We start from the raw sequence: 12335 nt of genomic DNA, 5'->3' as shown, positions 1-12335 counted from the left end.
AGTTGCTAGGGAGTTACTATGTCATTGCTAGGGTGTTGCTAAGTAGTTGCTAGGGTGTTACCTGGCAGTTGCTATGACATTCCAGGTGGTTACTAGAGTTTTACTATGTTGTTGCTAGGGTATTACTAGGTAGTTGCTAGGGTATCCCAGGTGGCTGCTAGGGTGTTACCAAGTGGTTGCTATAGAGTCCTAACTATGTGGGTATGTGTGTGCATGCATGTTAGTGTATATGTGTATTTAGCAGAAGTGTCATGAGTGTGAGGGAGAGGGACCCTGCGTGTCTGTGAGACTGAGTGGCCTACTGCTGCATCATCGGTTTAAAAAACTGCCCCATTCATTCCTATGGGGATTTTAAAATATTTAAACTTAAATTTATTAAAAACTATAAATCCTATCGGATCCAAAAATACACAGCACAGGTCTCGTCATGATTATCTATGTAACGGTGTTTGCACAATTTTCCATCTGTGTTGGTGACCTACTTTTCCTGCACAGCATGTTTGCCCATTAATATAACTTGAAGATTAATGTAATGTATAGTGCATTTTCATGGTGAATAAAAAAAGACAAAGTTCTCTACCATAAAGATTCAGATACAGTACCATTTATTCACAATGTAAAGCATTTTTTTTCTTGACAATTGTCCATATTAACATTAGACTAAGGATAAATGCACAGAATAATACCAATTCAGCAGTATCCATTATGTGCACTGGAAAGTGTACAGCGCGTTTCATGATAGTATGCAAATTTAACTGTATATGCACAATGAAGACTATATACAAGCTTCAGGGGTCTTGTCTCCTGTGCAAAAACTGCCTCCTCAATTATATAATTACACACATACACACAGATATAACAATGAAATTAATTCAGGCTATTCTCAGGCCTGTGATACATATATAGTAATTCAGCACAGCTCGAATAAGACGTGAATGAGTAGGTGTCCTTTGTAATTTTTGTGATCAAAAGAACAGATTATAAAATTTAATAATAAAAAGTGTTTTTCACTCCCAGAGATGTCTTCTCCACCCAACACAGAATTGGCCAAAGCAATTACAGGTAGTTCTCGACTTACGACGACGACTGGTTCCAACAAACCCGTTGTAAAGCTGATTGGACGTAACTCGAGTAGGCTATATGTACAGTACTGTGTAATGATGTTATGAAAATCTTTAAATCATATTTTATCATCATTTTCCTTATTATTGTTATATGTCATACTTTTCTTTGTTCATTTTATGTCATTTGAAGCGTCTATTAATACACTTTCTTTTTTTTTTACAGTTAATTTAAAGTAAAACACTAATTGCAATTCAGAACATAACATATCTTCCGGGATGATGGTCAACCCCTTGTTATTCCGAGTGCCGATCGTGATTGTTTTTTTCCAGTGTCAATCAAAATACTCTTCTCTTCCATTGTGCGCTCTTTAGCTGAATCTCAAACCGCGTACTACAACACTAGAAAGCAAGCCTAAGTAGTGCACTACGCCAACGGCCGCTACTATTTAGGCAAGTCTCGGTTGTAATTCGGCTGTTGATTCGCTTTTCATTTGAGAAAAAGAACTAAGCACGAATTATAAGTTAAATTCTTAATTCTTAAATTCGTAGCTCACCTTTCATAAAACGGTCGTAAAGTCGAATGGACGTAAGTCGAGAACTACCTGTAAATGATGTGGTGATAATGCACCACATCATGCACCATAAGCTGTTTTGAAGCCCAAAGAACTAGACATGGGTATTTAATAATCTCAATGTACTTATGAAGAATCAATGTCATTGTCATCATCAGATGTGTCCTCCACATCTGACACTTGTTCCTCCCTGTCCTCAGACAGCATATCTTGGGATGTCATTTCTCCATGAAGAGCCAAGCTGAATGATGCTTTTGTGTGATGTACTTGGGCATTCACAACACTCAATCTCCTCCTCAACATGCTGTGATATCCACAGTGTGCGCCATTGCCTAAGAATTGGATGAAAAAGCAGATTAACAATGCCCCCCACACCAGGTTTTGCTGAAGCACAAATAGTCCTTCAATCAAGTTGCATACTCTTGACTACATACTGCAAAAATGCTATTAACTGCAATGATGAAAAACTTACTTTGGTCCAGCAGTAAGGTTTTTAGACTCCCAGCAACACCTATGAGGGAGTTCAAGTGCCTCCTCATCTCCTGAACTACAATTTGCTCCTCCTCTTGCATTCTCCTGATCACCATCACCTGGTCAAAGATGGCCTTCTTTGTTCTGAGATCAGCTGTTCATAGAAAGAAATAGAAATATTTAAGCTTACAGCAAGTCAGACCTGCCAACCTGGGAATTCTTTTTGAGTAGCAACTTCTTGCGGTGGGGTGGCACAGCACATCACAGCAAGGCACGGCACAAGGTCAGGTACATTTGCACTCGGGCAACAGGTATCAGTGAATGCATGCATAAAAAACAAAAACATCTCAATCCAATACTCGAACATTTCACAAACATTTCACTCGAGCACAGAAAGCAGTCGAAGGTGACACATGGCGTGCGAAGACAATCGAGAATGAAAAAGGCGGTTTGAGCGCAACATGATGATAAACACGCACGCAGGACTTCTTGCTGTGCTCACGAGTTTCACATTCACGCTCGCAGGGGGATATTTACACAAGCGAAATGCTAAAACTTAAAAAAAAAAAAAGTTTATATTTTGCATCTTGTTTTTGAGTAGCCTAGTTTTGACATTGACAATTCACAATTCCCATATCCTGCCAGTTACCTCTGAAACTGTTTAGTACAGTCCTCCCTTTAAAACCAGTCACAGTATGAAGATGGACTGAGAGGGATGAAAACTAAATTCGTTACTTTCGTTTTGACGGCTCTCCGCTTGTAGCCTGTTTGAAGAGTTTAAAACTACCACTATGATTGGTCAAAGTCTTCCCAACTGGTTGCTGCCCAATGCAGTTACACCCATAGACAACCTGCCCAGTGCGCAAATGCACAGACAGTTGAACTCAAAGCCATCGATGGCTTTTCTCGTATTTTGAAGTGACAAATCGTAGCAGCGTAGTTTGATGTCTAAATGCGTATCTGCTACGCAAAATGCGTAAAGGTTGGCAGGTCTGGCAAGTGCTGGCTCTACCTATTAAGCAACACAAGCAGTTATTTAGGATGTATTTAGTATGCAAAAGCTACATTTGAGCTCTGTATTGTACATGTTCTTACTGGGTCCAAGATAAGTCCAGGACCACACAAAATTTTCAGTCAAGAGAAGCTCATCAACAGCAGGCAGAATGATGTCCGTCTGTTCACGTAGCTCTTCAATAGCAGAAGATAAAGCTGCCTTTTCCTCTGCAATTTTCTGGCGCATCTTATGTCGTCTCTTGTTGCTGTCTGCGGAAGAAAATATCAGTCTACTTATTCAAAGTTTACTTAATCAATATCACTATTCACTTTCACTTCACTGGAGAAATAGGCTGACAGTATTTTGTTGTACTGTACAATCCTATATAGGCATAATGACAATAAAGTTGACCTGAATTGAATATAAAGACCTGAATAACATGCACAACAATATTTACATAATTTACATGATGTTATGTTTAGTACATTACAAAAGAAAGAAACAATCAGTTGGCTGAAAGAAAAATTGCTAAATAATGAGGAATCATACCTGTCTGACGGTAAAGGCGATGTTTCCTCTGCATGACACTAAGGTACAGTCCTTCAATTTTCTTCTTCAGAATGACCTCCCTTGAGGCTTCACCCTCCAAACTAGAATTTGCTATTAGGAAAAAGTGACTTTAGAATAAAATATTACTGAATAAGGACACAAGATCAATATTTACTTCAGTATATTACCTTCAGGCCAGTGTTGCACCTCAGTGACCCACTGTTGGATAACAGCATCATCAATCCTTAACTCAGCTTTGAGCTCCTCCAGCTTAAGCTTATCATCTGCCACTCTCTGGACGGCCTTTAATATTACCAAATCATATCACCAAACATTTTTCAGTATTCAGTAACATTTTAAAAGCGTTAAGAACAGTTCCAGTCAGTTAAATGGGGTACCTTAGCATATCTTTGGGCCAATATTTTGTCCATGTTACTCATTTTCTTTTTGTTCCACCCCATTGCCAGAACTGTGAGCATGTCTGTTCTTCCTGTAAACAAAAAGTTTGAAACATTTAACTTCATTGTAATTTCAATGGCTGTGTATCACAAATACATGTGATGGGTTTATTGTATACCAAAAAATACTTACCACCTTTAGACATGTATTTTGTGGAGATAGCAGCCCTGGACAGGAAGCTATTTACCTAACATAGATATAAATGTCAGTAATTTTTCATTATCATGCTCGAACTATCAAGTCTCATTACAACCTCTACACTTCAACAGCTACATAGTGCTTTAAATTATCTTTACCTGCTCCACTTCCTCACCAATGGTATTGCCAGCGCCTTCTTGATTGCGTCCACCCCATTTCAACTGTAACACAGTTTTTGAGAAATCTTGGGAATAGTTTTCAAATTGATTTAAAATTCATATTTTGGTTTGTTTAGCCAACAGTTTTCACATAGCTGTTGAGATTTTATACAACCTTTGCTTACCTCACATGTCCAGGAGTGTGCTTTGGCATGCATCACTGAAAGAAGTGGATGCATCTCCAATAGTCCCTGCAGTTCAGAGCACTTATTGGAGACCTTTTCCAAATACGGATAATACTTGCATGCCACATCTGAACAGAAAAAGGAAACATTTGAGGGGGACAGTTCCTTCTGCAGATACAGAGGGTAAGCATAAATCTCCCCTCTGAACATATTCAGTGCTCTCAAAAGCACCCCATGCCGGCACACAGCGATTTCCAGCCCCTCCTCATCAATTTTTGAGGCAGATTTCCCAGAATGCTCTTTTGCAGCTGTCCATTGTGATGATCCGCACATTCCTTTCCCAGGAGTCTATAATTAAATAAAACAGCACAAAAATGCAAGGATTAGAAAAGAAAAACGAATGTGTTACACAAATAAGTAATTAATTTAAACAGATCAATGAACACAAAATATAAATTCTTAAAAAAAAAAAAACATTAGTGTACATTTACATGTTTGGTTGCCTGCTGGATTTGAGCAACAAAACTTGACACCTCCTCATCTCTGGCCAGGAAGGTGCCATCAAAAAGTCCCTTTGTGGCACTTCTGCACAATAGAAAAAGCTAGATTTCTGTAATGCTACAAACATGAACAGCTTTTGAAACAACATGTGTTCTGTTTGAAAAAAGAAGTATTCTGAACACAACTTCATACCCTGATGCATTCTTAAATCGGTATAATTTTCTATTTCCATCCACTGATACAGCATGCATTTGTGGTGAACATGCTGTACACCGGAAGGGCTCAACTTCCAACAGTTTGTCCACCTCATGCTGCGCGTAGCACCACTCCAGAAATGACCGCTGGAATGTGTCACCACATATTTTTCCGGTCTTGCAAAATAACAGAAAAAACACAAAGGTGATGAACTAATTGTACACATACATTTCTTCATTACATGTAATTAAAAAATACTTCAACACATTGTGTACCACACATTATACACCACACTGACGGCCAGAGTACAGCACAGTAAAGTAATTAGCTGATGAGTTAAACCAGGGGTGCTTGAGCAGGAATAAAATTACCAAACTGTGCAAAACTATCAGGGCATCCAGGTCCAGAGTTCCTTACCTCAAAATATAACAAGAACCACCAACACATTTTAACCTGTAAATGGGCATGTAAAAACCTCATGTGGGCATTTTTCACCCCAACCAAGGTCGCATACCTTCTATGTACAAATTAGAGAATAATGTAAAATAGATAAATGTATTCTACAGCACCTTTAAACAAATAGAAATAGGTTCTGCTTGATTGGAAAGACCATCTGCAGCCACAGTGACCCTTTGTGGATAAGACTGGCCCTGATCTACAACAAAGAAATATGATGCACGCTTACTCTGCCAAAATACTTTGTTCTTTCATCAAGCATTCCAATAAATGCTTGACGAGAAAGCCCAGGAGCCAGCTGCTTCAGATCCTGGAAAGACTGGAACAGGTCTACATGGAAGATGGTCTGGTGGTTGATGGTAGCAGGCCAATATCCACATTGTACTAGTTCATCAAGTCCAGTGGTCCAGCTTTTCATGCACTGAGAACAGCTCAATGTTGGCAAATTTAGTTGGTACCGTCCTGAAATCAAAAAGAGCTGTGTAAGCAGCATGAATTCAGTCGTTTGCATTTAATTGAACTGAACCAAGTACTTACCATTAATTCCAACAAGGATGACCTCTTTGCCACAGGTCAGCTTTAGCTGACTGGGAGAACAGGTACACTGTTGAGGTAGACGAACCGGCAACAGTCGAACTAAAACACAGAAGAAAAAAATTAATGGCAACAAAATTAATCAGAGCTGAAAAAACAGATGGCAAACACATTGCACAACTATTTAAAAGAATTTAAAATCTTCATGCTTTATCTGGTGTGACCCATCATTTTGAAGTTGAATGATCATGTTTGGGGCTAAGGGTTGATAGAATCCCTCAAACATGGCTTCTCGGTTATGGAGGATGTGCTGATGTATCTGTGTATCGCAGGAACTGCACAGGAACTGTCTTGGCAAACAATCTCTGCACCTCACAACAGATGTGTTTTGCAGGCAGATGTCACAGATATAGGTGTCTGTGTGCTCTGCGAGAAATATGTTTTTAACCATGGCTGATCTAGAAGCATTCCACTTCTCTGAGCTTTGAGCTTGCCGTTCAGCCCAGCTTAGTGGCACAGTGCCCTTCTCTTGTGGAGGAATGTCCCTGAGAATGTCTTGCAGTGCATTAAGTTCTTGAGCACTATCTGTAAATGTAAGACAAAAAATATTACTAAATTATTAAATGTGTGACTAACAGTTAGGTATGTATAATCTGTGTAACAGATTTCTACTGACCATAAGGTGTTGGCTCAGGCTGCTGAAATACTGGTTCAGCCACTTCAGAACTGCTCCTTTTACCTGAGTTTGGAACAAAAAGCAATGTGAGACCAAGGTACATTTTCATTATTAAACTATCAGAAGACCTGTACAATTCAAATTTAGAGACCAAAAAGAACATTTATTACGTGTAGTCGAGTTATAAGTCTTTGGGGGAAATTTTGGAATAATTTGTCCTGAATTATCCCTCTGTCTCCAACTAACAACACCAGATACGGGTTTTGCCGACCTTCTTTTCTTTGCCTATGATTGTAAAATAAAAATTAGTACACATACCCAGGCTCATTAAACTGCTTCAGTAAATATCCATAATAAAGATCATGCCATGCTCATACTGTTACCACAACATGTAAAAAGAAAAAAAAACACAGTATTACCAATTTTGGATTGAGCTCTGCTGCAAGTCTCTGTGCTTCCTGAAGAAGCTTGTGGAATTTATTACCAGAGTCTCCTTCAGAGTCCATGGTGTAAATGAAGGCAAAAATATGACACCTACAGATACACAGACAGACAACAGATGCACACACACAGACAATGCAGACAGATAAACAGGTAGACAGATAAACACCAAGACAGACAGACAGATATATGGATGGATGAATGGATGTATGGATAGACAGACAGACGAGTGGCTCTTAAAAGTGCCGTTGGGTCGCTATAAAGGATAGAGAGATAGATGGATGTGAGGAGGGATCTGAAAGGTCTGTGAAAAGAAAAAAAAAAGATGTCAAAACATTTAATGTTACCATATAATTTTTCGGAGCATATTGCAGATACTGTCAGTAATAAAAGTAATTAGGCCTCTCCAACTAGATTTGGTAGAGCACAGTGTGTGAAATGTTTAAAAAAATATCATTGTGCGTTTATACTCTGAAAATATTTTAACTCATTTATTAAATACTACCACGTATCATGAAAACTTCTTACTCATGTTTTCACAATTCACATATCAACCAGCTCTAGCTGTAATGTCATTTCTATATCATTCATTAATGGACATACAGTTTGAGTAATGTTAGTGTAGACCTGTGGATTATTTAGGTATACATATTAGGCACATGCTCTAATTAGGCCAGCTCTAATGCTAGCTAGCAAAGAACATTTTCACCTGTTAAACACCGACACGCATTCTTAGCATGTCAAAAGTAAACTACTACATGGTGCACAGGGCAACATAACTTTATAGAAATTGCGATACTTACAAAAGGAAGAGTGATTAAAATCTCAAGTTTATTAAAGGCATGCTAGCTAATCTAAGCTAGTTTACTAGTTTAGCTAGCAGCATGACCAGACTGTGCACATTTGTCTTATACTCTTGGGATGTTAAACCGAGCTCCTACTTAATATTGCATTTTATTTAAGTTTATATTAATGAAAAAAAACTGTTAATGTATTCAGAATTGCATGTGTCTGTTATTAAAACGAAGTCAAGTTAAGCACCGGACTGCTTACACACTCACCGTGTGGAGGGAAAAGCGAGCTGTGGTTCCGTGTCCAGAGGATCGGGCGGAAGTGCACACAGTCCGAAAGATGGGGGGCGCTCACTTTCACTTCAATGCATTAGCTTTCATAAATGAGGCTGTATGAAATGTAGTGCCCTAACTTAGCCCCTCCCTTAAACGATCTTTGCTTCAAAACCTTGATATCGATGGTCGCAATCGCGCTCAAATTGGATAGCAACCTTACCAATGCAACCAGAACTTCACAGTAAGAGTCTTTGTCTGAGCACATTCTTGTTAACTAAATACATACATATATTGGGATGTTTCCATACGTGGTCTATTATGAATGAATTCCTGTTACAAGTGAGGTTAACTAAAACGAACAAGAATGACTAAAAGTAAATTCCTTTGTTAAATTGGCAACCTCGCACATCACTTCTGAAGATGTAAAATCCATCATTATTTGAGCTTGGATACTAATCAGTTCATTTAGGCATATCAGAACCTGAGAAGAACCAGAAACAGAGAATAAAAGAAGGAATACGTTTAGGTGAAAATTACGTTTGTCTCCACACATCAGAAAAAAGTAGCCAAAAACAAACCGAACAAACCCTAAACTATGAAACTATTAAACTCTCATAGTTTATTAATTAATAACAGAATTATGAATAATATATTAATTACTAATATTAATACTATTATTATTATTAATTAATAATAACGTGTGTGCTCATTGGTGTGTATCTCCGTCCCTTACTCTGTGGCAGGCCTGAACATACTGTGCTCCAGTGTATAGCACGCTTATATTTACCTCAGACATCATTGCTCAGGAAGGGTTTTAATAAAGCGATTATGTTGGTCTTTTTAGTGAAGAATTCTGACCGAATCCCACTGTATTCTAGGCATTCGCTCAGTAAGTGCATCTCTCTCTATGTCTCTCTCTCTCAACTCGTAAAACGTCAAATGTCTCATCTTTTTTTAGCGTTTGCGTTAATATACTGTACAGAGTAGATACTACGATCAGTTTGGACACCTAAATATAGCCTAGGGATCGATTTGTCGGGAATCGGCGAGTATTTACATGTATTTGATAGCGGCGTAACATTTGTACGCAGCTCTCTGCGTACGCATGAGTACGCATCCCAGTGTTTAGTTTTGCGTACGATTTCATACGCATAGGGAGTGAGACCCGGTTGGATTTAATATGAGTCAGTTTAATTTACATCAACGTGATTTGTTTTCCTTACATGCACAAGAGCCAGTTCTATGTTTTTTGAGTGTAGTATTACACACTATGCTACACCAGCCACTAGAATGAAAATGACAAGACGTAAGGCCAAAAAAATGTTTTATCATTTAAAATATCACTCCTGACATTCATTATTCTTACAACCCCAAAACAACAGCATTGAGGTTCCTAAATGGTTCTTAGCTTGGAAGTATTGCCCTAAAACTTCACACTATGGTTCAAGGGGTTATTCATATTCACCCATTTACAAACTTCTTTTTTTTTCAAACTGTCAACTGAAGTGTACTGTGGTGAACCAAAGTGGTTCTTCTGTATCTCCAAAGAAACATTTTTGCCACCTTTATTTTTAAGAGCACACAAGAGCTCCATCCTCTCTCTGCTTACTCTGGTATTCAGTTGGTCAACTCCTGAATTTATTATTTTAACTTTTATTTATTCACTATTTAATCACAATTATAAATTCTAACTAAAGCAACCCCATTCTCTCATCTGCCCTAATTTGGGATGTCCACCCTTGAACCCCAATTTGTTTTAAATGCTGCTGCTCCAAAGAAGACAAAGCCATGTTTATTTTGGAAGGAGTGATTCAGCGAGAGCCTTATTTTCCTTTAAGACAAATGAAAATCGGAATCTGCAGAGCGCAGCTGCTGATTGGAGTGCCAGTGAAATACAAGGCACGTCAGTATTAATTACATAGATACGTTCTCACAACATTTGAGAGCAGCGATTGAAAATATGCAACACGCGAGGGGAAATTCCACAGCACTGATACCAAAACAAACCCATGCCTAGACAAAGAAAACATTATCTATGGGTAATTACTGAGGTATTAAATCCTGAGCCCAATTAAAAGTGGTGTTATCTCAGCAACCATACAAACACATATGATGTCAAAGTGAGCAGGGAGAATATAAGAAAGGAATAAATGAAAACTGTTGAAGGGAATTTCATTGAAAGGATTCACACCTGTCATCTAGTGTTTATTTATTCTCTCAGAACATATCAGTCAAAATAATACTGCAGTGTTTTGACAATCATTTCACAATATATTTCATACTAAAGCCAAAGCTTGCTCAGAAAGACACTGTTTACACTGTCAGTCAAAGAAATAATATCAATAATACATGGTTTGTTAATATATATTTTTTATTTTTCATAGTTAGCATAGAATTAAAAGTTCTCCACAAGCCAATAACATAAAAAGTTAACAATACATTTATATAAAGTGAAGCTCCATGATAAAACAATTACAGACACAGATAAATCAACTATCACACAGCTATATTGTTGCTGTCGGAACAAAACCTTGTATCTCCTTTTTTTGTCTTTTTTCAGGTCTTGGCACAATTTGAAAATTCATGTTGTTCTTTACATCGTGTGTAGATTTCATGATGAATGGACCAACAGAAATGGCCCAAAATGACTTGGTAAAAAGTCTGGTTCCATCAACTTATGTTAAAGTATGTTTTTTCCTTCTTCTGTAAAGTTTCCATTTTTGAGATACGAGGTTTTGTTCTGAGAGCAGCGATATGCATACCAAAATGATACGTTTTAAGAAGAGATTTAACAGACTTCAAATTGTCTAATGCTGAAGAGAAAGCTATGAATCTCATAAAAATAACATTTCAGACACATAGTCAGGAGCAGTCTCATCTAACGTCGGATAAGCAAGAAGTAGTACCTTGTAAGCAACCCACTGAGACACAGGTCACCAGTGTAAAGTGGTTTTTGTGGTGTTCTATGGTGGCAAATAGATGACACTTCAGGCCACATAACTAAGTGACAGCATGTAGAAACTAAAGAGGCCTAACTATTGACCCTTGTGGAACAACACATATGTTAGTAGTTGGGGCTGACTGCATCCTATTAACTCTCACAAACTGCTGTTGATTACTCTCATAAGACTGAAACTAAGACCGTGCAGGGCCAGTACAGGGCCAGACTATGCAGGCACTCAGGCAAGCCGGCTGGTGCACTGTATCAAATGCTGCCGTAAAGTCCAAAAGAATAAGAATGCTTAAACAATCAGAGTAAGCATTAAGAAGGATATCACTGATGACCCTGACAAGCGCCAATTCCGTAATGAGATTCTTCCTAAAAACAGACAAAAAGAGCCTAAAGGCTTATAAAATGTAATACAATCTTGTAGTTGCACTTCTCTTCACAGAAGTGCTGTACTCGTGCCTAAATTCTAAAAATCACAGACAAAGCTGAGTGGTTGGAGACATTTATGTGTGTCACTTCATTGGAGAGTGACACGCAAATGCAGGCGAAGATGTGAATTTCACAGGTTATTTGGTGTCAGAATCCTTTTGCCTGCAGCACTGTGCAAATATTGTGAAACCTTCCACTTAGTGCAGTAATGTGGCACGACAGGCAGCATGGCAACATTACACTTTAGCACTGAAGTTAAGTCCTTTTATTAAAAGGGAAGGAAAAGACTGCAGGGGACAGCTGATACAGTATTTTGTTAAAGGTCTCTGTCAAAAAAGGGAAATAAAATCCAGTTTAATTTCTGATGAACCTCTTAACCCATGCACTGTAAAGTTACTTAGCCAGCTCTAACAACCTTTTTAAAGTCATTAAGAACTTATATTTCAGGTGTGTTTGAAGGAAAAACACTGAAATCTGCAGTGCCAGTTGGACCAAG

At 38.2% G+C, this 12335-nt stretch overlaps 1 protein-coding gene across 2 annotated transcripts; it reads right to left on the bottom strand.

The window, feature by feature from the left end:
• Positions 1–584: 584 nt before the first annotated feature.
• On the bottom strand, positions 585–9619 carry LOC119264755. Of its 2 annotated transcripts, XM_037543511.1 has the most exons (18): positions 8455–9619; positions 7372–7697; positions 7123–7237; positions 6953–7015; positions 6478–6861; positions 6280–6378; positions 5972–6204; positions 5284–5462; positions 5076–5175; positions 4591–4938; positions 4406–4468; positions 4242–4296; positions 4049–4140; positions 3839–3953; positions 3651–3761; positions 3203–3370; positions 2109–2261; positions 585–1968 (listed from the first exon to the last, which is right to left on the bottom strand). In XM_037543511.1, the coding sequence occupies exons 2-18, from the start codon at positions 7456–7458 to the stop codon at positions 1763–1765; spliced, it is 2571 nt and encodes an 856-aa protein (XP_037399408.1). In that variant the 5' UTR covers positions 7459–7697; positions 8455–9619; the 3' UTR covers positions 585–1762. The 2 variants fall into 2 exon arrangements, with proteins under 2 accessions (XP_037399408.1, XP_037399413.1); XM_037543516.1 differs by having other exon boundaries at positions 5082–5175; positions 7372–9619.
• Positions 9620–12335: the final 2716 nt, after the last annotated feature.

Source organism: Pygocentrus nattereri, chromosome 2 (genome assembly GCF_015220715.1).
Source record: "Pygocentrus nattereri isolate fPygNat1 chromosome 2, fPygNat1.pri, whole genome shotgun sequence".
NCBI lineage: Eukaryota > Metazoa > Chordata > Actinopteri > Characiformes > Serrasalmidae > Pygocentrus > Pygocentrus nattereri.
The sequence above is the reverse complement of the archived record's forward strand: the minus strand, read 5'-3'. Positions and strand labels throughout refer to the sequence as shown.